We start from the raw sequence: 25,306 nt of genomic DNA on the forward strand, positions 1-25,306 counted from the left end.
TGTGAAACACTAATGTAGCAAAGCAACCCCATAACCTGACAGAGATTAGGCTTTTTGACACCAGGCAGCATATTTACTCCAGAATGCCTTGACAGATCTCAGGATTTCGTTGCACCTTGCACAGATTCGAGACACCCTGTACAAAAAAATGTTGCCTGGGTCATGGAGGCTTGGTTATGTTCTAGGGCTGCTATACTACAAGTGACACTTTTGAACATGTGCAAAGTACAACAAAATCTCAAGACTAGATAAGGCAGTCCTGAGTGAAAATGTGCTGCTCGGTGTAGGGTAAAATAGGTCCTCCGCCTGGACAATGACATCAAACAAGCAAAATAATGTACTGTATACTTTTAATTAATTCACCTGGATAAAAATAAATAAAAAATGAGCCACTCATGAAACAATGATGACAGTTGTATCCCATGGAAGGGCAAAACCTGTAATAAGTTCGACTTTTCTCAATCAATAACAGAAATGTCTCTCACTTCTCCAAGAAAATTTTTACACCACTAAAAGACTTAACATTCACAAAAGAAATGGTCAAAACACCTACCCTGTGATTGACTTAAAGGTATTCATAGAATATATATACACACACACACAAACACACACATATTGTAAATAAGGGAGGATTCCATTCAATTACTCCAGGGGGAATACACTGACAGCCTTTAGGAAATCCTTTAGGCTTCTAAGGAAGTAAACGTTTGTTGAAAAAAACACATTTGGGGCATTGCTGTGGCTAAAAAACAAACAAACATCATAGCCATTAGTGTCACTGTGTGAATTCAAGTCAGATAATAAAGAACAAAAACAACCAAAAGCCTCACTGATACCTGGGCCAGCCCGGGTCAGACCAGACTGAAAACGCATCACTCAACCTCCTGTTACATACAGCAATAGTGCTCCTGGGTCAATTTGACTCGGGGAATTTTTCGTTATCCAGAAATGTGTATGTTGATTAAGTGTATTAACCTTTTTGATTTTGTGAAACTTTAAAACGTGACATCATTTTGCATGAACAGCAATGATATTGGTGGGTCATGCTGACCCACGGCATGTTTAATTATCCAGAAAATGTGTGTGTTTGGTTCAATTTGGCCCACAACATTACTGCCTCTTCATAGGTTTGTTTCTCTAGAACAGCAATAATGTTCCCGAGTCAATTTGACCTGGGGAATGTTTCATCTGAAAAGTTTCTGAAATGCAAACTTTTTTTTTTTAATATTTCATTATTCACTCAACTCACAGTGATGTGAAATAATACGTTTTTTCTCGATGTTGATTACTGGGTCAATTTTAACAAGTGCATGTTTAATTATGCAGAAAACTTTATGAACAACCCGCCCTCTCCCTAATCCCAATAAATATTCTTTATCTTCTTCAGTGAAAATAATTTGTTTTTTTTCCAATGTGGATTTTTTTTTTTTTTAAACTTCAAAACGGTTCAATTTGACAGGACAGTTCAACATTCACACATGCTAGAAATGCACATGGCATCCAGTCTTAAAAAGGTTGCATCATTTAAAAATTTTATCTCACTGATCTCAATGACACTAATTGAACCGTGTACTGTATTTCACATTACAAAATACACTAGAACTGGACAGAGGTAGTGTAGAGAAGTATTTAGTACTTGTTAATCCCAAAGATTCTAACACCATGCAGTTGCGGGAGTTTGGGGATGAGCACACTTAGAAGTGAGGCAGTGTTTATGATGAAGTGCGTCGCGTCATATTTAGTGTAGAAACTCGCCAAGAAATACCTGAAACAAAAAAAAGGATACGGAATTATTTGTATATGTATGTACGAAAAGGAAAAAGGATTCCTGTGACTTACAAGATGATGGGGGAAATGGTAAAGAACTTTCTGGAAGACGTGAACTGAACGCCATAATCAAGCTGCTCCCAATGTGTGAGAAGTCTGGCCTTTCCTTGATCGGGGGTCTCAAAAGGCGTCCCTTTCACCGCATGCATAAACACATACATTCCCTGTCAAGATAAAAAGCCACTCTGGGTAGGAACAACAAGACCACATCACTTTTGGGGAACCATTCGCGTTATGATTATGACAAAATGTAGTTCTACCATCTGTATTCTTCAACACAGTACTGTCAAAATGGACTAATGTTGTGGGTCAAATTGAAAATCTAGATTATTATTATTTTTTTTTTCATAATTCAGATGAAAGGTGCTTATTTTTTCTTGTTATTATTTTATTATAACAAAGAATATTTGTCTTATTCCTAGTCAGCTGGTCTAAGCTCATAAATGCACAGCCATGAACCTAATGTAATGATATGTCAATGCTAGCTGCTTAAGTGAAGATGCACAAAGGCTGTTAATGCATAAAACAAAAAATGGCTTATCTTTTATTCACAATGTGAATTTAAGAAATAAAAAAACTGTTGAATATATTAAAACCAATTAGTCGTACATTATTAAGTGAAAGGTTTTATTTTATCTTTTGTATTCAAAATTGATCTTAAACCAAGCAAAAATATAGTTTATCCAAATAATCCTACAAGAATCAGTCTGAAAAAAGTGGTATCAAACATCACTTGAAACAGCTTAAAGGCTCTTTTTTGAAGAATTCTTAACCATCTGCTGAACTGCTGCTTGTTGTGAAGTGAATTGAGTTGAGTTCCCTGCCACCATACAGTGCTCCTACCTCACATTTGTGCTCGTAAGTCAAATAAAAAGAACTGGCCGAATGGCAGCTCGTATCTCGAAAACCTGCAAGTCGGGTCACTTGTGTCTCAAGTCACTAGTATACACACCGCTTCTCTCGCCAAAACTCATCTTATGACTATAAATTGTCCATCAGTGTGAATGGTTGTATAGTTTGTCGATATGTGCCTTGTGATTGCCTGGGGACCAGTCCAGGGTGTACACCACTTCTCTTGCCCAAAGTCAGCTAGGATAGGCCCCGAGCTCAAATGCTACTGCTAGAGCTCAAAGCGCTACAGAAAACAGATGGGTGGATGTCTGTGGAGCCTGTTTAGTCTACAGGATCTTATCACTATCAAGGACAGGCTTCCTAGAATAGAGCAAATATCTTAAACAAAGCAATGTCAGACTACTGACGACAGCAGAATACCTGCACATCGTTCGTGCGTGCAGCATTGAAGCTTGCATGGTCTCACTTTGTTACACCGATAGACGAATCAAAATGGCTCAATTGCTTATACAGTGGGACATCGAGTTGGGTTTAATTTGTTCCGTGGGCAAGCTCATAACTCAATTTACTTGTATATCAAATACATTTTCCCCATTTAAATAAGACATTTACTCCGCGTTGCCATAGTGTACAGTATATTTGAATCCAAAAGCTAGTTTATTTTTAGCCTTGTGGCATGTCTTTTGACGTAGTACTGTACATACCTGACCGCCAATAAAGTTATTACACCTGCGGGCAATTTAGAGTCTTCAATCACCTACCACGCATGTTTTTGAGATGTGGGAGGAAACCCGAGTACCTGGAGAAAACCCACGCAGGCACGGGGAGAACATGCAAATTGCACACAGGCAAGGCCGGGATTTTAACCCCGGTCCTCAGAACTGTGAGCCAGATGTGCTCGCCAGTTTTCCACCGTGCCGCCTAAAGTAAAAAAATGATTATTTTGATAATTTATAGAAAATAAAGTTTCGATTTTGATGCTAAACAAATTTGCTTACAAATCCAAATTCAAACTCAGATGGCACAGATATAGCAGGTACAGTGGAACCTCGATTTAACGGATTTCGGATGTAAGACAGAAAATAGTGTCCACTTGGAGCTCAAAATCACCCCTTTCATGCACCAGTGAGGTAAATTTGGATAATCTCTAAAATTTTCAAAGATTTTAAAGGTCAGAGGACAAAGAAGTTATGGGGTCAGTTAAAATTCATATTTGCATTGTTTATATGTTATGTAATACATGCACGTCACTTCCAGCAAGTTGTCAACTATAGTTTAGCTAACAATTAGGTTTTTGTTACATGTATTGAGCACTCCCCAAACATACTCAAAGCTCTAGACACCGGGGTGTGGTTACTCTAACCACCGCAAGGGCTACCGGTAGTGACGTCACAATTGACAAAACACAGCGCGCTACACTCTATACACAATGGCGAGCAACGTGTTGAAATATGAGGAGACGGAGGATTTCGACGTACAGAAGCACCTAACTGAACTTTGCATAGTCAAACCGTACATGTTTGAGCCGATCAGGAGGTCGGAACCTGACAGTGATGACGACGACGTGCAGCCAAGTAGCAGCTGTACAACAGAAGTGGCCACTGGGTCGATGTGACGGTATGTCAAAAGCATGTGTTTTTATACAGTCATGGCTAGAAATATTGGCACCCCAGAGGTGCAAATATTTTTTAGCACGACTATATATATTATTTCAGTGACATGGCACAAGCTTTTACATAGTATGCAGTATTCCTATATATTGTGTGTCCCTTGCTCGAGTAGCTTTATAACACGCCGCACAGAAAGTCTTTGCCGTGTCTGTTGGCTTGTCATATAGGCAAAAGTACAGACGACAGTACTGAAAAGTACTGCGTGAGTCTTTTTTTTCCTACTGCCCAGTGCATAATAACCGTAAGAGTCATCGGTATATACAAGGAAATCCTCACTTCTTGTCTGCGTCGATTCGCCGCTGCACCGTGGCAGCTGCAAGATTTGGTTCTCTTGCTGGTGGTTGAGGTCCCGATGGCCGTAAGAAAAATAGTTGGCACCGCAGCTGGTTTCCGCCTCTACCTAACTACACCTCTGTATCCAATGCTTTCTGCTAAGTCTTTCTCAAAACACGTCGGTTCGAAGTGATCAGCACAGAGTTTGGAATGCTTGCTAGGCACCCGTTGCTGACCACATATCTTCCCGTCGATTGACTTTCCCTATCCAATGGTCACGTATTGCTTTTTCACTTGGAAGGCCAAAGAAACTCTTGCCACTACTTGAACGATTTATACAACCAAATGCCACACAATCAACCATCATGAAATCGCTAAACCATACGACAACAAATATATGAGGATGGGAACAACAGCATGGAACAATAGCACACAACACTGCATGAACAGGCTGTTTGGCTAGTGTGACATCACAGCGCCGGATAGAGCCGAAGACTGGAAGGCAAAAAGCAGAAGGCGCATTCGGAATCATATTTATTGATTTAACTGCTGTACATCTGCTATATAATCACTTCGAAATGGAAGATGTGGTTTTTTTCAAGAAATTTTTTGACATCTTTGTCCTCTGACCTTTAAAGATTTTTAAATATTTATTTACAATGATTTTGTACTGTAATGGGTGGTTTTTGCCCACGAAAAAAGTACAAAACAATAATTTTGTACTGTACTGGTGTTTTTAGGCCACAAAAAAAAAGTGCTTCAATTTAACAGACAATCTGATTTAACGGATGACCGCTCCCCCATTAGTCCGTTAAATCGAGGTTTCACTGTATTCGAAAAGTGACTGGGTACTCATATTTTTATTAATAGATACTGTATTCTTCAATGTAGAATATATTATATACCTCCTGGAATATAAGTGCACAGTGACTTTCCGAATATCTTGAACTTCCATATTTAGACCCCTAAACAAAAAAAAAACGTTCTACTTACCAAATTGTGTATGACGTTGGTGAGCGTCCACACCACTGGCACGCTGAAGAACGGTATGCTCAGGAGCACAATGTGAAGGATTCCCACACCAAGTGCGTAGGTCAGCCAGATGCCTCGACTGTTCATGACTCGGGTGTTTGGGTTCACCTCACTGTGTGCCACACCCACATTCATGCTGGTCTGGCAGATAAAAAGAAAAAAAAATCATGACATGACAAGCGGGGATGAAGAGGCCCTTGCACCCTTTTTTTTTTCATAGCAAATCCCAAAAATGATCAAACTTTGACGCCTCGCTTTGTCCACATTAGATGGGTCAGGATATAAAGCTTGGCAATTTTAGCTCGTTCCTCGGTCTTGAGACTTCTTCGTGCATCCTGTTCTGTTAGATGTGCCCACTCAATTTTATGTGGATCAGTGTAACTGAGACTGATTTTTTATTATTTTTTTTCCAATAAGTGATACTGAGTGAGTTTTAGGGAAGTCACGTTCAGAATCCCTAAATACATAAATTTAGATAGAAGATCAACACACTTGCAAAAATAGGTGAGTTTTCTGGCATGTAGAGACCCCCCGCCCCCCAAAAGGAAATTCAACTGCCATAAAAAAAAACAAGGATTCCAACGTATGCGTTTTAGATACAAGAAAATACATCAGCCAATCTTGTTGAACTTTGTTCCCTGGCCCGCTTTCAGCTTCCAGCCTGGATGAATGCTTGCACTGTTTACAACACTGCAAAGTAGAAGAGTGAGCTTCTCCTTGTACGTTGATAATGTGAACCATTGTTTATTTATTTGATTTGATTTTTCACACCAAAAATGTTAATGGTCCATGTGACGGGCCACATGTTTAGTAATAAAAATAAATACAATAATAAAAACTACATAAATAATTAAAAGAAGAAAATAAAAAAATAAGGCTGGCATAATATGTTTTGCAGTACATTTTCTAGATTTCAAGCTTCAATTTGACCCACAATGTAACAAAAGGGTTACATCGGGGGTTGACCCTACTGTTCCATTGTGGGTCGAATAAACCCAATTTAAAGTTAAAAAATATATTTAAAAACAGATAAAACTTTTGTTGGCTTTATTTTTTGTTACTTTACTCTTTTAAGTATATATACACTTTTTAAATCCACATTTTATTTATTTTTTATTTTACAAGTTTGTGGTGGGTCACACTGACCCACAAACATATATGTACCACAAAAACAACACATAACAGGTGGGTTAAAGGAAATGAATCAAGTAATCCATAACACTTTTTTAAATGCATTAACCCTCCTGATGAAGTGAGGATCAAATTGACCTGCAAGAAAAAAAAATCCTGAATTTATTTATATTCAATTTTTTAAAACCCTGCCATTCAAAGGGAAACTTACATTCACACATATGGTTTGATTAACCTAATCAACTCCAGATTCGAACCCAGGACCTCTCGACTGTGAGGCAGACTGCTAACAACTTGAACAACATGTTGAGTATTGTTTTATAAAATTCATTGTCTTTTTTCATAAAAATGAAGGCGTAAAAACAATTTATGCACGAAAACACACATTCTTAGCCACAGACAAGTCCTCGGGGCAACAGATGTTAGATAAGATCAGTGCGTCTGATTGTGCGTGCACCAAGTCACTTATAACTTACACAACTGGAAAAACAACTGAAACATAGCTTCATTATATTATTATATTTATTATTATTATATTGTTACAGATTTTGGAAACGTAAGTCTGTTTCACTTCTAGCAATGCACAATTCTGTTGTAGTCATGTAGCAGATGGCACAAAATATGGGTGAAAATGATCTATTTTTGATTCGATTAGATGAAAATTAGAGACATAAAGGGCCCGGAGACTTACAGGTTATAGCAGCGAACAGTGAAGGTGCCTGGAGAAACGATCTACAACGAAGAGAAATAGAAAACAACCTTGTTGTTGATGCGCTTCACTTAAGGTAGACACACAAAGCGGAAGTAGATAAATTCAGAGTACCTGACGTAATAAAGTAAACCCTTTTTGTAAACTTAACTCAGTTTTTTTGCAAGGTTACAAGGTTAGATCAATGGTGTATTTTTTCATTGGATTTATAATTACACTACAGTGTTTTTAAACCTCCCCCACCAAAAAATGAAAAATGGCACTTGTATTCTGAGTTGTATTCAGTATTTAGGCCGAGACAGTATCAATTTATAACGACGACGTGCCTGGCAGTTTAAAATCTGGGCAAATGAGGCTACATATACCACACCTACTTTTCACTGGCAACCAATCAGCGTTTAGTAAAACCGGGCGGGAATAGGATAGGACTGTTTCCGTATTTGTTTATGGAACAGTCGCAGACGAGACAGCAATTTGCACGCAGTACCATTATAAATAAATAAATGCATTTGAGCTAATCTACAACATTCAGCTTTGCCATGAACGTGTAAATCTCCGTGTTAAGTATTCGTTAATCGGTTTCAAACAGACTCGCTACTGACGCCATCTTTTAGCGACCGTAACCCAGTCACAAATAGCATTTTCTTAGTCTCTTTTTTTTTAATTTTTTTTTTAGGTTCTCCATGAAGCAGCTGCCCGCAGACACTGTGCGGCTGTTGTCCAGCTCACAGGTCATCACTTCGGTGACGAATGTAGTTAAAGAACTGCTTGAGAACTCACTGGATGCTGGGGCTTCAACCATTGACGTCAAACTGGTACAGTTCAGTTGACTTCGTTTTCGCTCCTAACAACCTTAGGGTCGATTGGACCTCCATTCAAGTGTGAAATTACAAAAACAAGTAAATCTTTAGTAAGCTGCCTGTTTCCCCAAAATGTGTTTGTGAGCGAGAGCCTGTCAAATTGTGATGTCATAATTTGTCCAATTGGCGTAATAACCGCCCTTCTCTCCAAGTTTCTCTGCCCATGACTTGACAGCTAGGCTGCGTGAAGAGCTGCCACTTTCAAGCCACGGCCGGACGGCACTTTTCATCGTAGGGTAGGGCATTGGGTTAGAGCAGTGATTCTCAACTGTTGTCACCCTGGGACCTGCATTCTCTCCTTGTTGCAAAGTTAGAACCTAAGAACAATTAAGTGTTTGTTGTTGTTGTTTTTATTTTTTGTTTTTCAAAAATAGCCATTTCAATTGAGTTTGACCTACAGCCAAAAGCATATTGCTAGCCAGGATGCCCATCAGCCGGAGGCTGAGCTGCACTATATTTGTTCACGGGCTAATTTCAGCATCCATCCATCCATTTTCTCAGACGCTTCCGCCTCACTAGGGTCGCGGGCGTGCTGGAGCCTATCCCAGCTATCATCAGGCAGGAGGCGGGGTACACCCAGAACTGGTTGCCACCCAATCGCAGGGCACATACAAACAAACAACCATTCGCACTCACAGTCACACCTATGGGCAATTTAGAGTCTCCAATTAATGCATGTTTTTGGGATGTTGGAGGAAACCAGAGTGCCCGGAGAAAACCCACAGAGGCACGGGCCGAACATGCAAACTCCACACAGGCGGGACCGGGGATTGAACCCCGCTCCTCAGAACTGTGAGGCTGACGCTCTAACCAGTCGTCCACCGTGCCGCCACCTAATTTCAGCAAGAAATTGAAATGAATGGAAATGCCATTAATCTGTTCCAGCCCTCCAAAAAGCATATGAATTTATTTTTTTTTAAATAAGAATGTAGCACTCTATGTAATAAAGTGGAATATAAAGAATGAAACAGTTTTTGCAACATTGTTTTGCACTTTAATTCAAAATAATGTAAATGATCAAACATTCTTCACTTTTGTTGCTCTTAATCTACTGTAGTTGTTTTTGTTGCCTTTTTTTAATTACATTTTCTAAAATTCATGTATGGATTCATGCTAGAATTCTATAGTAATTATCAGCTTCTTCTAGCACTTACTTTCAAGAACCCATGGTAAGAAAAAAAGACATTTTGCTTTGGCCAAAAGTCTTTTTGCACGAAAATGGAAAATGCAAACACAAAATACAATAGATACCTTTACTTTAGTTGCGAGGTAACCACATGAACTGCTGGTGGCCGGATTTTGTGAAGTTCGTTGCCGCCGTCTTACAATGGAGTGGCTAAAGTACAGTACAGTGAAAATGCAATAATCTAAAACTAAAAACAAAAAAAACTATGTAAATAATTTTTTTTTGATGTCCGTATTCATATGCAAACTCTTCCCTTGATTTGCCACTGCAGGAGAACCACGGCCTGGATCGGATAGAGGTACGTGACAACGGCCGTGGAATCAAAGCTGTGGACGCTCCCGTGATGGCCGTGCGCCATTTCACCTCCAAGATCCACAGCCACGAGGACCTGGAGCGCCTCCAGACGTACGGCTTCAGGGGAGAGGCGCTCGGCTCCATTTGCGGAGTGGCGGAGGTCAGGGCAACTCTCAGTCATCAGCAAGTCACGGCGTTCTAATTTAGACATTGTTGACTGTGTTAAGGCACCAATGTGATGATGTAGTTAGCATGTCTGCCTCACGGTTCTGAGGTTCCCTCTGTGTTTGCATGGGGTTTCTCAAGGTACATCGACTTCCACTCACATTCCCAAAACATGCATGTTAGGTTTATTGAAGACCCAAAATTGCTCATAGGTGTGAATATGAGTGTGAATGGTTGTTTACTTATATGACTCCTGGCATTAGGCTGGCAACCAGTCTCATTTTTACTGTTCCTCTCCAGGTTTCCATCACCACCAAGACGGAGGATGAAGACATCAGCACCCAGTACACGCTTAACCCCCAAGGGCGCATCGTATCTCAGAAGCCAACTCACCTTGGCCAAGGCAAGGCCTCATTAACTTTTGTCATAAGCAGCAAAATGAAAGAACTGGATTTTTATCACCACAACCAAATTTTTTTAAAAGTGAATTGTTAATGGGTAACACCTCTCATAGCTACTTTCTTTAGCACAATAATGCATATTTACGTCCACCAACAGCTTTATCTGAGGCAACACCTAAACCAGCTAAACTATAAAGGAGGCCTACAGTATTATGCATTTTTCTCACAATTTAAAACAGTTCCCAAGACGAATAACTAAATTAGAGATTCAACTATTTGTATGAAAGCCATTTAATAGTCAATTTTGTACACTATGTAATGGAAAAAAATAACAGTTGTCTTGTCTTGCAGGTACAACAGTTAGTGTACTGAAACTTTTCAAGAATCTTCCCGTGAGGCGACAATATTACTCATCGGCTAAGAGGTGCAAGGACGAGATGAAGAAAATCCAGGACCTGCTGGTGGCCTACGCCATCATAAAACCCGATTTGAGACTCACACTGACTCATAATAAGGTAAGTTATCCTCCTTTATACCTTTTAAAGCAGTTGAAGCGCAACCCTGTAAAGCTGTATGTCTTTTTCTTTATTTACGGTATTTCATTAATTTTTTTTAATTTATTGCTTTGTTCTGATAGGACAGTGCACAATAATGGGCATTCCCAGAATATACAGAGAACTCTATTGGCTTATAGAAAAAACATAAATACGTTGGAGTTAGCTGACCACATCTGGAGTCAATATTTAGGTTAACCCTGCTGTTCTGAAGTTTAAAAGTCTAGCAATAAGATTTTACAATATTCAAATGAAAAAAACCCAACAACAATGGACATTGTAGGTGTAACAAAGAACAGAGCGAGGGCATGCGAAACACCAGTGACACGTGTTGCAACTGAGTACAGCCACAAGGTGTCACCAGTCGCCTTCAGGTTTGACACACGGTAGGGTTTTGATTGTATACACTGAGAGTCTGAATATTAGCAGGTTATAGCATGTAGCCAAATATTGCACGATAGTTAGTTTTTTCCATATTCTTGACCAATATAAGAGAAAACGTCTCTTGACGCTGGATTTCTTTAATACCCTCATATTATTGAGCAATCAGATTTAATAAATGTGTATAAAACAGGAAAAAACTAAATAATTCATTTTGGAAGCTTTAAACCTCCCCTTATGGTGCAGGACAAATTGACCCGTTGTAAAGATTTTAATGTTGTTTCTCGCTATGAATTATGTTGTGAAGTGTAACATCAACATATAAAATGTAAGTGGTTCATGTCAAATATTTGCAAGTCAAATTAATCATAAAATCTAAGCAATATTAACTAGGATTTTTTCTTCTTCCCCCTTTTCTGACACTTTTGGATAATCAAACATGCCCCAGGGTCATATTGACCTGATAATGTTATTGCTCTTCCTGAGAAACCAATGTAAAAATGGGATGTCTACTGTATATATTGTGATTTTTACTGTCTAACCTCTCCCAAGAAATGTAAGGAACTAGATTAGTCATTTATAATGGCCTCAACCATTGGAATTTAATTACTACTACTACAACTATTACTGTTACTACTACTACAACCCCAATTCCAATGAAGTTGGGATGTTGTGTTAAACATAAATAAAAACAGAATACAATGATTTGCAAATCATGTTCAACCTATATTTAATTGAATACGCTACAAAGACAAGATATTTAATGTTCAAACTGATAAACTGGATTGTTTTTAGCAAATAATTATTAACTTAGAATTTTACGGCTGCAACACGTTCCAAAAAAGCTGGGACAGGGTCATGTTTACCACTCTTTTACCTCACCTTTTCTTTTAACAACTTTCAATAAACGTTTGGGAACTGAGGGCACTAATTGTTGAAGCTTTGAAGGTGGAATTATTTCTCATTCTTGCTTGATGTACAGCTTCAGCTGTTCAACAGTCCGGGGTCTCCGTTGTCGTATTTTACACTTCACCACACATTTTCAATGGGAGACAGGTCTGGACTGCAGACAGGCCAGTCTAATACCCACACTGTTACTACGAAGCCACACTGTTGTAACATGTGCAGAATGTGGTTTGGCATTGTCTTGCTGAAATAAGCAGGGGCATCCATGAAAAAGACATTGCTTGGATGGCAGCATATGTTTCTCCAAAACCTGTATGTACCTTTCAGCATTAATGGTGCCTTCACAGATGTGTAAGTTACCCATGCCATTGGCACTAACACAACCCCATACCATCACAGATGCTGGCTTTTGAACTTTGCGTGCATAACAGTCCGGATGGTTCTTTTCCTCTTTGGCCCGGAAGACACGACGTCCACAATTTCCAAAAACAATTTGAAATGTTGACTCGTCAGACCACGGAACACTTTTCCACTTTGCATCAGTCCATCTTAGAAGAGTTCAGGCCCAGAGAAGCTGGTAGCGTTTCTGGGTGTTGTTGATAAATGCTTTTTGCTTTGCATAGCAGAGTTTCAAGTTGCACTTACGGATGAAGCGCCGAACTGTATTTACTGACATTGGTTTTCTGAAGTGTTCCTGAGCCCATGTGGTGATATCCTTTACACATTGATGTCGGTTTTTGATGCAGTGCCGCCTGAGGGATCGACGGTCACGGGCATTCAATGCTGATTTTCGGCCTTGCTGCTTACATGCAGTGATTTCTCCTGATTCTCTGAACCTTTTGATGATATTATGGACCGGTGATGATTAAATTCCTGAATTCCTTGCAATTGAACGTTGAGGAACATTGTCCTTAAACTGTTCGACTATTTTCTCACACACTTGTTCGCAAAGAGGTGAACCTCGCCCCATCTTTGCTTGTGAATGACTGAGCAATTCAGGGAAGCTCCTTTTATACACAATCATGGCACCCACCTGTTACCAATTAGCCTGTTCACCTGTCAGATGTTCCAAACAGGTGTTTGATGAGCATTCCTCAACTTTCTCAGTCTTTTTTGCCACCTGTCCCACCTTTTTTGGAATGCGTTGCAGCCATAAAATTCAAAAAGTGTTAAATCAACTGTCTTTAGCTTCTTTTTCAGCATATGTTAATTTGCATGACACTAGTGTTACTTTTTGCTGGCACCATTTAAAACAAAAAAACAACAATAATTTCAGACCATCTCAAGTCTTTATATAAGATTAGCTCAACCAGCCGTACAAGTATTGAGCAACTTGACATTTCCATCTCTTGTACCCTTTCTCACCGCCGCTAATCACAGCTGTCAGGTGCTCCAAACACAAATATGACTGACTGTGAACTCGGATTTAGCTGATTATGATGCTTGAGTAAGTTGCTGAACTCAGCTGCAGTTTCTGTTTCAGGCCACAGAAAGTGTGCGTGTGTGTGTATGTAGGCTATGCGGGTCAGTGAGAGGGCACAACACTACTGTATAAGACGTTCCTAGAAATCAGTTTCAAGGTTGTTAACGATGAGTAATGCCCCCATTTCGTACATTCAGCTCTCGCTTGCCCCTATCCTTTACAACGAGCACTGCTATTCGGGCCCGTGTGTCGTGTTTCACAGCTTCTTTACGAGCTGTTTACAGGAGTGATCCGTTTCCATGTGCTAACTGTATGTCAAATAGCTGATGCATGCCTATCATGGAGCACATGACTTTGGAAAGAACTATAACTAATAGTGATTTAAAAAAATATTTCATTTGTTTCGTATGTTTTATGTCGATGAGCCAGTGCTTAATTTTCTTTTTATTAAGTTGTAGTGTTAATTTTGGGCTTGGGTTGTAAACTTGTGGTTATTACCTTTGGCTAATTTGTGCTTATTTCCTTTGCCAAATGCTAAATCGCAAATGTAAGCATCTTTAGGTACATGGCAGAGGTATTGTTTTAAACTTTTTGTTTTATAGTTATTTAGCTGGAAATGTGTGTGATAATCATGTTAAATTCATTTCTCCATAACAGCAATAATTTGACCTGGGGAAAGTTTTAAAAAACCTTACAAATAATATTACCAGTCCAACATGGACTAAAAGTTGCTATGAAGAGGTTGATTTTGCTCTGAAAGTTTGCGTTGCGGGTCAAATTGACCCGTGTTAACAATTTAAAAATGCAAAATAAAATCTTCTACTGGCCTTTTTCTTTCTTCTTTTTATCATGCAATTGAACCCAGATGTTTCCATACATTTATTATGACCTCTGCTCAAAGGCTGTAACAAAAAGGGAGACTCACCTCTCAGGAGCCATGACACCCTGTATAGAAAGACACACACTTTTTTTCTGTCTGACATGAAATAAGACTAAACTTTTCCTTTTCTAGGATTACCAAAATTGTTTTTATTTGCTAAATGCTAGAATGAGAGAATGATTTTTTTAAGGCAATTTTTCACTACTTTATCCAGTCAGAAGTGTACATACAGTAAGATTTGAATGCCTTTAAATCATTTGTGAAAATCCAGATGATGATGTCATTTCTTTGGAAGCTTCTGATTATTATTATTATTATTGACAATGTTTCAGTTAATTAAAGACACTCCTGTAGATGTAGTATTTGACCTAGGCACACCTGAAACCCACTGACTTCTTATTGAAAAGTCAGAAGAAATCAGTCAAGATATCAAGAAGAGAATTGTGAACTTGCACAAGTTAGGTTCATCATTGGGTGTAAAGACAAGTATAAACACCATGGGAATGTCCAGCCATCATACCTCTCAAGAAGGAGACAGGGGCAAATACCCAAATTTTTGGTGACATGTCCTGCGGTCTGATGAAACAAAAATTTAAAAACATTTAGCATTGTTACATTTGGAGGAAAAAGAGGGAAGCTTGCACCCTGAGAACACTATTCCAACTTTGAAATACGGGGGTGGCAGCATCTTGTTGTGGTGTTCCTTTGCTTCAGGAGGCACTGGTGCACTTCACAAAATGGAAATGTAATTTTTTTTTAAGCTAACTCTCCTGCTACTTTCGTTTCTTAGGAACAGCAATATTGTTACTGGGTCAGTTTGACCCAGGGCATGTTTATTTATCCAAACGTATCAGAAAATGAAAGTACAGTATTACTATTAACAACCCTAGACGAACGAGTAAAGGTTGCGGGTTGGATCAAATTGACCGGTGTTAATATGAACAAAATCTCCAGCTGGCCTTTTCTTCTTTTTATTATCCATCCATCCATCCATTTTCTGAGCCGCTTCTCCTCACTAGGGTCGCGGGCGTGCTGGAGCCTATCCCAGCTGTCATCGGGCAGGAGGCGGGGTACACCCTGAACTGGTTGCCAGCCAATCGCAGGGCACATACAAACAAACAACCATTCGCACTCACAGTCATGCCTATGGGCAATTTAGAGTCTCCAATTCATGCATGTTTTTGGGATGTGGGAGGAAACCGGAGTGCCCGGAGAAAACCCACGCAGGCACGGGGAGAACATGCAAACTCCACACAGGCGGGGCCGGGGATTTAACCCGGGTCCTCAGAACTGTGAGGCTGACGCTCTAACCAGTCGTCCACCGTGCCTTCTTTTTATCATACATGTTTTAAATATTTTTGAGTTTCTGATAGTGACACACAATGGATAAAAGATGGGCAGAAATTTTTTTAACAATTAATTCTCGTATTACATTAATTCTCAGGAGCAGCAATAATGTTAGGGGCATGATTAAACTTCCTAAAGTGTCAGAAAATGAAACTGTGTTAATAATACCAATGCAACACAAACAAATAAAGGTTGTCACAAGGGGGTCTATTTGGCCTGGAAAGTTTACGTTTTGGGTCCAATTTACCAGTTTATATTGTTAAATTGTGAAGAAGAAAAAAAAAAAGGTCTTCTGTGCCACTTTGACCCTGGTCATGCTCAATCATCCAAAAGTGTAAGGAAATGGAATTCATTTTCTTTGTAAATATTGATTGCACTTTGCCTCACACCGAAAAACATATATTATAATTTGATACACCACATAACATGAAAGTTGTAGCTGGTTGAGTTTTATAATTATTATTACAAGAGTTTGCCGCAGATATTTTGGCAGAATTGTGGTTGGGTTACTGTCTCGACATTAACATGGAGATTAAGTGTGTATGTTGCGTGGGTGTCGCATTGTTCCAGGTGGTTGTCTGGCAGAAGGCCAAGGCAGCCGACCACAGGAGCGCCCTCCTTGCTACGTTGGGGTCCAGTGTAGTTGCCAACCTACTCCCATGTCACCATCGCCAAGAGCAAGCCGAGGTTTGTGCCTAACTGTGAAATTGTACTGTTCATTAAGGCTATTAAGTCTCCAAAATGACACCTTGTAACTGATGCATACCTAGACTAAATTAGTGTTGGGCGTAGGGTTTCGATGCCTAGTCCGCTGATCCCGAAGAAGAAGTGGTGAAAACCAACGAAGAAGAACGCGCATGGAGACATGGTTGTGCCCAACGGCGGCGAACAATAGTGTGTCTTAACTTATTGAAATTAATGACCAGTCGCCTCAGTGCAACACTTGGAATAAGATTATATTGTGCAAAGGAGGCTTTCACGATTTGTAGCGTCTGACGCTTCAGCCTACACTGCGCGGAGCTTCAGTGAAGTCAACTCTCAGTCAATTGGGTGATTGAAACAATAAAATACGTCTATGCCAACATTGAGACAGCTAACTAGGTAAACGGTTCGTAGCACTTTTGCACTGATGGTTTTTAGCGTTTATTTTAGTCTTCAAATCAACGTACGAGCCGATGACAGAAAAAAAAGCTTAACATTGAGCTGAAACTTCACCGTAGCAACTTTACTTCACAATGAATTGGGCCAAAGTTCACATAAACGTTGTCTCACAGTATAACAAACACTAACCTTGTGCCTCATCGGTGGGTAAGGAAACGAATCAACGTTTTATAGCAGGGGTTGGGGGGATCATACATGCATCACACTCTGTAGCTGGCCTTGTGCTGTATCTTAAGGTGATTTTGCAGGGATATGTAGTGTTGTTTGTCTTTGTCGCAACATCTTTCGCACACGTTTTGCAGACTACGGTTGTCTCCAAATAGTAGACATTATGTGCCATTTCTTGGTACTATATCTGACTCGCTAGTCGCCAGCGTATTCTCCACTATGTTGTTTCTGCTTGACAAGACCTCCCGCGGGAGTCTCGCGGATTAGCTAGAAGTCTAGAAAAAATACTATTGATGAACTTTATATATCGAGCACTAATAAAATACAGATCGAATCGAGCTTCACGATATATCGCACAGCATTGGTCAACAATGGTCACTGAAATAACTTGAACCTGATGAGAATGGAATTTGCCAAATTGTGGGTGAATGTCCTTCGGATGGATGGGACAAATCTGGAGCATTTTGTGTTTACAGACCCTAAAGTGAAGCACACAAAGAACACTGAACCGACTGTGAAGCTTGGAGGAGGGTTGGTTTTGTGGCTGGCGCTGCTTTGACACCTCCGGCACAGGGTGTTTCGAATCTGTGCAGGATACAATTAAATCTAAAGACTTTCAAGGTCTTCTGGAATGAATGTGCGGTCTGGTGTCAGAAAGCTTGGTCTCAGTCGCAGGTCATGGTTCCTCCAACAGGACAAAGACTCAAAACAGCTAAAAACACAGTGCAGTAAATTGCAAATGTTTTGTTGTAGTTTTTACTGTGCATACACACACACACACACACACACACACAAGTGAAACAGACAGTGATTTTAGTCAATTATTTTCCAGAATGAGAGTGCTTAAAGAGAAGGATATTCACATGGCACAGCTTGAAGCAGGCATCAGGTGCAGGTGGAGGTGGGCCTGGCTCAAGTTGGAGGCCAGAACAAAAAAGCAAAGAAATGAGGCAAATTTAATTTTAATCCTAAATTTGTACATCAACATGTACTTGACCGGTGTAAATAAGTTTTTCTGCGACAGAAGTCGATGAATTGCATTGATTGCCTCAAAAACAAAATTGGTTCAGAGGAAAAAATTGGTTATTTTTGTCCAAGCCAGTTTCATTCTTGTTCCTTTTTTTTAATTTTTTTGTAATAATTCTACTGAGCCACAATTAAAAAAGCAATATATAAATATATATTTGTTGTCAGTAAGTTGTGTTTGGCGCTGCGTCCACTGGATACGTCACATACGCGGATCCTACGCTAATTGACAAAGTGCAATTTGGTAGCTTGGTGATGAAGTGCTGCCTCCAGGAGCCAAAATAGAATCCATGCTTTTACGGTCGTCATGGAGAATGGCTTTTCTCTTCAGTCTCTGTTTGACAAAAAGTTAGCTGCTTGCATGGTCGGAACACCCTATCTCCAGCCCTAGTCGTCGTGGTAACGAAAGCTGTGAAAAACATACCTGTTTGGTTAATTGAACACACTTAAATTACAAATGTTGTGAATGTGACACCATAGGTGTGAATGTGAGTGTGAGCGGTTGTTTGTGCATTTGTGCCCTGGGATTGGCTGGCGAGCAGTCTACTGTGTACCCAAAATCAGCTCTTGCCCAAAGTCAGCTTGGATAGACTCCAGTTACCCGCAACTCTAATGAGGCCAAGCGCTATAGAAAATGGATGGCTGAATGTTTCCTTTTAATAGAATCCACATTATACTTGACTATGAGCTAATAGCCAAGAAGAGCTGGTCTCAAGCCAGCAAATGTGGTCAGTTGGTCGCTGGCCAACCTTTCCCTTCCTCTCTTCCTTCCAGTTCTTTCCTGATGAAGAGTGAGTGATTTTTCTTTCTGTTAGCTAAGCTTTGTTGTGCTGAGCGTAATTGAAGTAGTGTTTGAGCAGTAATTTTTTGCTCGGTCACAGTCGGTGCCATGTGGCTTGGTATCTCAGAACTAATCTGCTTTGGCAGATATAGAGCAGCACCTTTTCATCTTGTTTCTCTCATTTTTCTCTCTTGGGTGTTGTTGATTTGCCTCTGCACCCAGTTACGAGAGCGACCTTTCATCTTTTCCTACAAGTCCGACTCCCTGTAGCAACAACGATAGAGCTTTTTCTCCCATTTGTCCCCCAGACCAAAGCTCAAGATCAAGGGAAGCCAGGTTGACACTTTCACCAGTGCCTTGTTCAGGGAAGAATTGGAACAAAACGTGACACCCGTTTTTTGGTGTGATTACTTATACTTTCAGCCCTTCGAGGGCAAGGAGTCGCCATTTGTGCTCCCATAAAGTGACCCTAATGAGCAGAAATGGGGAGAAACACATGTGCCCTGAAATGAAACGGCAGTTCGTTTATTGACGTTTTTTAGCGAACATTGCATATAATGAGCCTGAAGCCATGTGGAGGGGTGCAAAAAAGTATGGTTCTTCACCACCTGGAATCGATACAACATTAATAGCGCTCGTAATGTCTTACAAGCTTACTTCCATAATGGATTTTTTAGTAGGATTGTTCGGTTTTACGTCCAGTCGTCAATTTTAGCTCGAGAACAGCTGCAGGCAAGATTGTCCGGCGTCTATCAGTGTGTACGTTTTCTCGACAATCTAAAAGGTTTTCTAGCAAAAATCCCTGTTGCGTTTTTATTGACTGTGTTTTTGCGAGACGTGTTCATTTATTGTCAGGAGGCTTGTCATTTGTGGTGTTGTGAAATACTATACTGAATACTATAAGCTGTTTTTTCCTCCTGCGATATTTTGCCTCTTCTAATTCAGATGTTATCACCAACGTTCAGTGGTTTTGGTCAACAGTGCCATCTCATCTGATAATGTAACACTTTCAACTTTTTCCTTTGCTGTGGTTAACCCTCCTGCTCTGTTTGTTTCTTTGGTACAATGTGACAATGTTTATGTCTTGGGCCAAATGTGATGTATTTTAAAAGTTCAAAGTACACTATATTGTCAAAAGTATTCGCTCACCTGCCTTGTCTCAGATATGAATGTAAGTGACATCCCATTCTTAATCAATAGGGTTTAATATGACATTGGTCCACCCTCTGCAGTTTTGACAGCTTAGACTCTTCTGGGAAGGTGTTTCACAAGGTTTCGGACTGTGTTTATGGGAATGTATGACCATTTTTCCAAAAACACATTTGTGAGGTTCCACACTGATGGATGTTGGACGAAAAGGCCTGGCTCTGCACTCTAATTCATCCAAAAGTGTTCTATAGGGTTGAGGTCAGGATTGTGCAGGCCAGTCAAGTTCATCCACATCAAACTCTCTCATCCATGTGTTTATGAACCTTGATTTGTGGACTGATGCACAGTCATGTTGGAACAGGAAGAGGATATTTCAAAACTGTTCCCACAAAGTCGGAAATGTCCAACATATTAGCCCCTGAGGTCCACTGAAAGGAACTCTTAATGCTTCAGCATACCAAGAGATTTTGGACAGTCAAACAGTTTTGGGACTATCCCTTCCTGTCCCAACGTGTCTGTGCACCAGTGCACAAAGCCAGGTCCATAAAGACATGGATGAGAGAATTTGGTATGGATGAACTTGACTGGCTTGCACCGAGACCTGCCCTCAACCCGATAGAACACCTTTGGGTTGATTTAAATTTGACAGTGCCTTCTCGGCCAACATCAGTGTGTGACCTCACAAATATGCTCCTGGAAGATGGGCAAAAATTCCCATGAACTCACACCTAAAACTTGTTGATAGCCTCTACACAAGAGTTGAAGCTGTTATAGCTGCAAAGGGTAGACCAACATCATATTAAATCATATGGATATAGAATTATCCATCACTAGAATCACTTAAAACCATATGTGAGTCAAGGCAGGTGAGCGAATACTTCTGGCAATATAGTGTAGTTTTTCATTCTGACGTGAAATCAACAATGATAAGTCTTTATTTCAGGCATTAAGTTAATAATAGCGATATAAGCAAAATCTTTCTGGGATTTTTCCATTTCAGACAAATTGACCCAGTAACATTATAGCTCTTCCTGAGAAGGGATTTTAACAGGAGGTATAATATTTATATTATTAACATGAATGAACTTTCCTTACAAAATTGACCCCTTTGTATCAACCTTTACTTGTGTTGGATCGGTAATGCTATCTTTATTTTGTGTTTTCACAGATTTTTTTTTAGAGGGTTTTTTTCTGATGCCAATTTGTTGTAAATTCAAAAATATATATAATAGCAAATTGAGTCCTTTGTAGCAACCTTGTTGTTTTTTTTGTCTTGTTAATACCATCTCTATGTTTTGCATCTTCCTAAGATTTTTCTAGAGGGGTTTTTCCCAAAGCCAGGAGCAGATTCCGCTTCAACCAGTACTTCTGTTCCAGACAAAACATTCATATTTGTCAACAATCGGCCCGTCCACCTTAAAGACATCATTAAGGTATGCTTTTGAATCCGTCTTTTCCCACTGTATGTTTTTATGCTCAAAGTATTTTTGCTTTTAATAGTTTTTTTTTTTTTGTCTTTCTCAATTTATTATCCGTCGTCAGTTACTTCGTCAACACTATACTGCGCAGTATGGAGATGAGTCCACGCAAAACCGCTACCCCATCCTAATGCTTAAAATTACCGTTTCACCGTCTTCGGTGGATGTCAACCTGACACCTGACAAGAGCCAGGTTCTTCTCCACAACAAGGTATTCTCAGAGGCTTGATCACAGACAGATGACAATGTCTTAATCCCTATCAGTTCTATGTTTTCTTTTAGGAGGCCTTGTTTACTGCGTTAGAAGCTCTGCTGGTCTCTCTGTATGGGTATTGGCCCAATCGCGATTCTCCAACAAAACAGCTCGGCCCTGAAACCTTGTTTTCACCATCCTCAAAGACTGGCACCGTGCAACCAGATGACGAGATCAGTGCAATAAAGGATGCTGCAGGATTTCACACCCTGAAAGATTTTCTTGAACTATCCAATGGCATAATGAGCGACAATCCCCCACCAAGCAGACCGACCTCGAACAGCAGCGCTTCGTCCTCGGTGGCGGAGGACTGGATTGTCAACCAGATGCCTGGTGGGCAAGAGTCTAACTTTTCTCTCGGTGGTGATGAAACTGTACACTTGCCAAGTGAACTCGAGGACGACAGAAACTCAAACAGACCCCATATATCAGCTGAAGACTGGAGCAAGGGCACGGCTCTGAAGGACCCGGTATCACTAGAGCCCCTGCAGCCCGTCAAAATTCATCAAGTCTCCGCACCCAGTCACTCCGCTGTCGATGAGATCGACGAAAACAAAAAGACTATCAATGTCATCACAGAAAAGCGTACCGCTCTGACCGCCTTTGACCTGATCAGCAACCGGGCGATGAGAGTGCCACCGTCACCGGTCGCCCTTTTCGAAAAGGAAGCCCGCGTCGAGGTTCTCAGGGAGAAACCTACCGCCAGCCTACAGGAGATCAGCATCGCTGTTAATGACAGGTGGAAAAATCTAATGGAGGAAGACCGTAACAAGTAAGTAGTCCGTCTATTATCTTTCTAAGATGTTTTTTGTTTCTTGATACGGTAATCCCCCACATATTTGTGGCTCAGTATTCACAGATTCACCTATTTGCCTTTTTTTTTTTTTTTTGTGGAACCTGTAGCTGAAAAACTCATCTGATCACGTTTTTTGTGCACTTTCTTAAACACCCTAAGATGGTGTAAGAAAATGCCAAACCCCTCTCTATATAGGAATTGGTTTCAAGGAATAATGTTGAAGTGATATGTCTCGATTTAGGGACAGCCTTTGTATTTCGGGCAGGATTTTAGCTAAGCCTGGGTTGTCAGTAAGTTGCAGAGAGTCTTAACTACATGTGCATGAACATATCCCAATTGTGCCAGTTTAGTATAAAAAAATATATAAATCATATACATGCCACTTAAACCAGTCTTGTCATAATTGTACTTATTTATGATACTAGATAAAGTACATTAGTGACTAGAACAGCACGCTTTGTTTCAATGAGCATTTGCTAGCGCTGATAGTATAGCACCAATACCACCAATTCTGGGCGTAATCTGCCTTTTGCCCCACAGTCAGCTGGGATAGGCTCCCGCTTGAACAGAATAAACGCTAAAAAAAGTCAGTAGTTTGTTTGCAGCATGAAAATTATGCTGTTTCCCGGTTCTCACTGCTGTTTTTGTTCATTGAAAATCACATTCACGCTTACTTCATGAGCACTTAGGAAAGTGACACAAAGTTGGCTAGTCAAGAACAGATTTGGCAGCGAACAGATGGAGGTAATGAGTGTTAGCGTTTGACCCGCCCCCCCTGCGAGTCAAAGGATTTACATTAATGAAGGTAAGACAGGGATGGAGTCATTTATGGGGGGGTAGAAAAAAAAATCAGGAAACGAGCTGATCTTAAAATGTGTTCTAATCGCTGTCATTTACCATAGTGAATTACAGTATACAGTATGTTATTTTGGATAGCTGATATTTTGGTGGTGTATATCAACGACACAGTAACCTGCTTTGCCATTGAACTTCTCATTCATTAACAGTTCAAGCCATGTTCGAGAAGTATTTTAACATTCTTAAAATTCCTGTTATGTTGCGTGTCAAAGTGACCCAGTATGTTTAAAACTTGAGAAAACTTGAATACATTTTAGTATAAAAGTTCTTATGCTGCAGTTATTACATACACTTCATTGTATATTAAGTTGACTGACCTGACTAAAGAGGGTCAAAATAAATCTCCAAATTTGAACATTCTTTTTACAAATTACCCTATGGGATAAAAGCTTATCAAGCATTCAAGTGTAAAAATCCTTGTAAATCCGAATTATTTTATTTGTGTTATTTTCTAACATTCACCCAATAACCTTATTTTTCTGAAAATGTACTCATTGGAGAAATTTGGGATAGTTCTTATTTCTTCTCTTGCATCCTTAGTAACTTTCTGTGGTTGCCATCACAGAGAGAAAAGCAGCTGAACGGCAAAATTCAAAACGAGTGTTTGATCGAAGAACGTCCGCTCCTATGCCTTTATGTGACTCTTCCAGTCTCTCTGTTGCAACCTGCTGGTCAAACTCAATGAAACTCGAACCTCACAGTGGCCACTTGTTTGATGGGAAGGCATTGGTCTCATGATGACAACATGACGAAAAGGACTGGGAAATAAATACCAATTCTAATTGGACCAGGAGAAAATGTATTGGTCCTTTCATGGACAAAACACCTGTTGTGAATTTAGCCATTCAGCTCCTTGTACATTGTACAAGTGTATTCAAAGGTTTAGAGAAGGTCAAATTAAGTCAGGTTACAGTGCATTTTAGGTTGGACCTTAAATTTCATCTGAAAACTGACTATCCATAGCTTTTTGTGAGTAGTATATGTTTGTCATGGACCTGTCTGAACTTTACAGGTATGAGGAGAAGGCCAAAAAACACCGAGAACATCATGACCTCACTTGCGCTGCCAAACTGGCAAACTGCGGAGGTTGCTCGAAAGAGCGGCGCGTGAGCTCTGCGCTAGGCCAGAAGCGCAAGGCCCCACCGCTCTCCAACCAGCAGCTGCTGGATGAGCTCTTCTCTGCACAGCCCCAGAAGAAGACCAGGAGCCTGACGCCTAAGCCCTCGCAGCCCCTCCCCTGTTGCGTGTCGAGCCTTCGCACACGGCTCCAGCGCCTCTCGTCAGCCCGGAACACTGCGGCACCGCAGGGCCTCCGTCTTATAAACCCTCTGGCCTCTCAGAGTGTCTGGGTCATTTTATGTGGTCAGAGTCTAATGTTGTTAAACCCCTTTCGGGTACAGGAGACCTTGTTGTTTAAGAGACTCCTGCAGAATAATATACTTCCAGCAGTCACTCTGCAGAACCCTATACATGTAACAGATAGGTAATGTATCACTCGCTTTTCCTTTGCAAAACAGCCAAAGCTGGCCACTTATCACCAATGCTTTTAATACTGAATTATAATTAATATTATTGTTACACCTACATACAGTAGTGTACATCAGGGGTGAGCAAAGTATGGCCCGGGGGCCACATGTAACCCATTCCCTTTTTTAATCCGGTCCACCTGACATTTAATTTCTCATGTACAATACACGTTTCCCCCTAGAAATTAGTCAATAGCGTGCATTATACATATAATGTAT

The 25,306-nt window shown here is 40.2% G+C and overlaps 2 protein-coding genes across 4 annotated transcripts in view; one reads left to right on the forward strand and one right to left on the reverse strand.

Moving 5' to 3' along the window:
* Positions 1-333: 333 nt before the first annotated feature.
* On the reverse strand, positions 334-7,597 carry ormdl1 (ORMDL sphingolipid biosynthesis regulator 1). Its single transcript, XM_061793471.1, has 4 exons — positions 7,477-7,597; positions 5,616-5,795; positions 1,840-1,991; positions 334-1,765 (listed from the first exon to the last, which is right to left on the reverse strand). The coding sequence occupies exons 2-4, from the start codon at positions 5,787-5,789 to the stop codon at positions 1,630-1,632; spliced, it is 462 nt and encodes a 153-aa protein (XP_061649455.1). The 5' UTR covers positions 5,790-5,795; positions 7,477-7,597; the 3' UTR covers positions 334-1,629.
* A 318-nt stretch (positions 7,598-7,915) lies between these two features.
* pms1 (PMS1 homolog 1, mismatch repair system component) overlaps positions 7,916-25,306 on the forward strand; it is a 48,897-nt gene continuing 31,506 nt past the window's right edge. For 2 of the 3 annotated variants that reach the window (XM_061791832.1, XM_061791833.1), the window contains exons 1-9: positions 7,916-8,309; positions 9,812-9,994; positions 10,300-10,402; positions 10,752-10,915; positions 16,462-16,578; positions 21,487-21,609; positions 21,719-21,865; positions 21,937-22,679; positions 24,574-25,044. In XM_061791832.1, coding sequence (XP_061647816.1) covers positions 8,178-8,309; positions 9,812-9,994; positions 10,300-10,402; positions 10,752-10,915; positions 16,462-16,578; positions 21,487-21,609; positions 21,719-21,865; positions 21,937-22,679; positions 24,574-25,044 — 2,183 coding nt within the window. In that variant the 5' untranslated portion in view covers positions 7,916-8,177. The remainder of the gene's footprint in view (positions 8,310-9,811; positions 9,995-10,299; positions 10,403-10,751; positions 10,916-16,461; positions 16,579-21,486; positions 21,610-21,718; positions 21,866-21,936; positions 22,680-24,573; positions 25,045-25,306) is intronic. The other variant, XM_061791834.1, reaches the window with a different exon arrangement.

Source organism: Phyllopteryx taeniolatus, chromosome 12 (assembly GCF_024500385.1).
Source record: "Phyllopteryx taeniolatus isolate TA_2022b chromosome 12, UOR_Ptae_1.2, whole genome shotgun sequence".
Classification (NCBI taxonomy): Eukaryota; Metazoa; Chordata; class Actinopteri; order Syngnathiformes; family Syngnathidae; genus Phyllopteryx; species Phyllopteryx taeniolatus.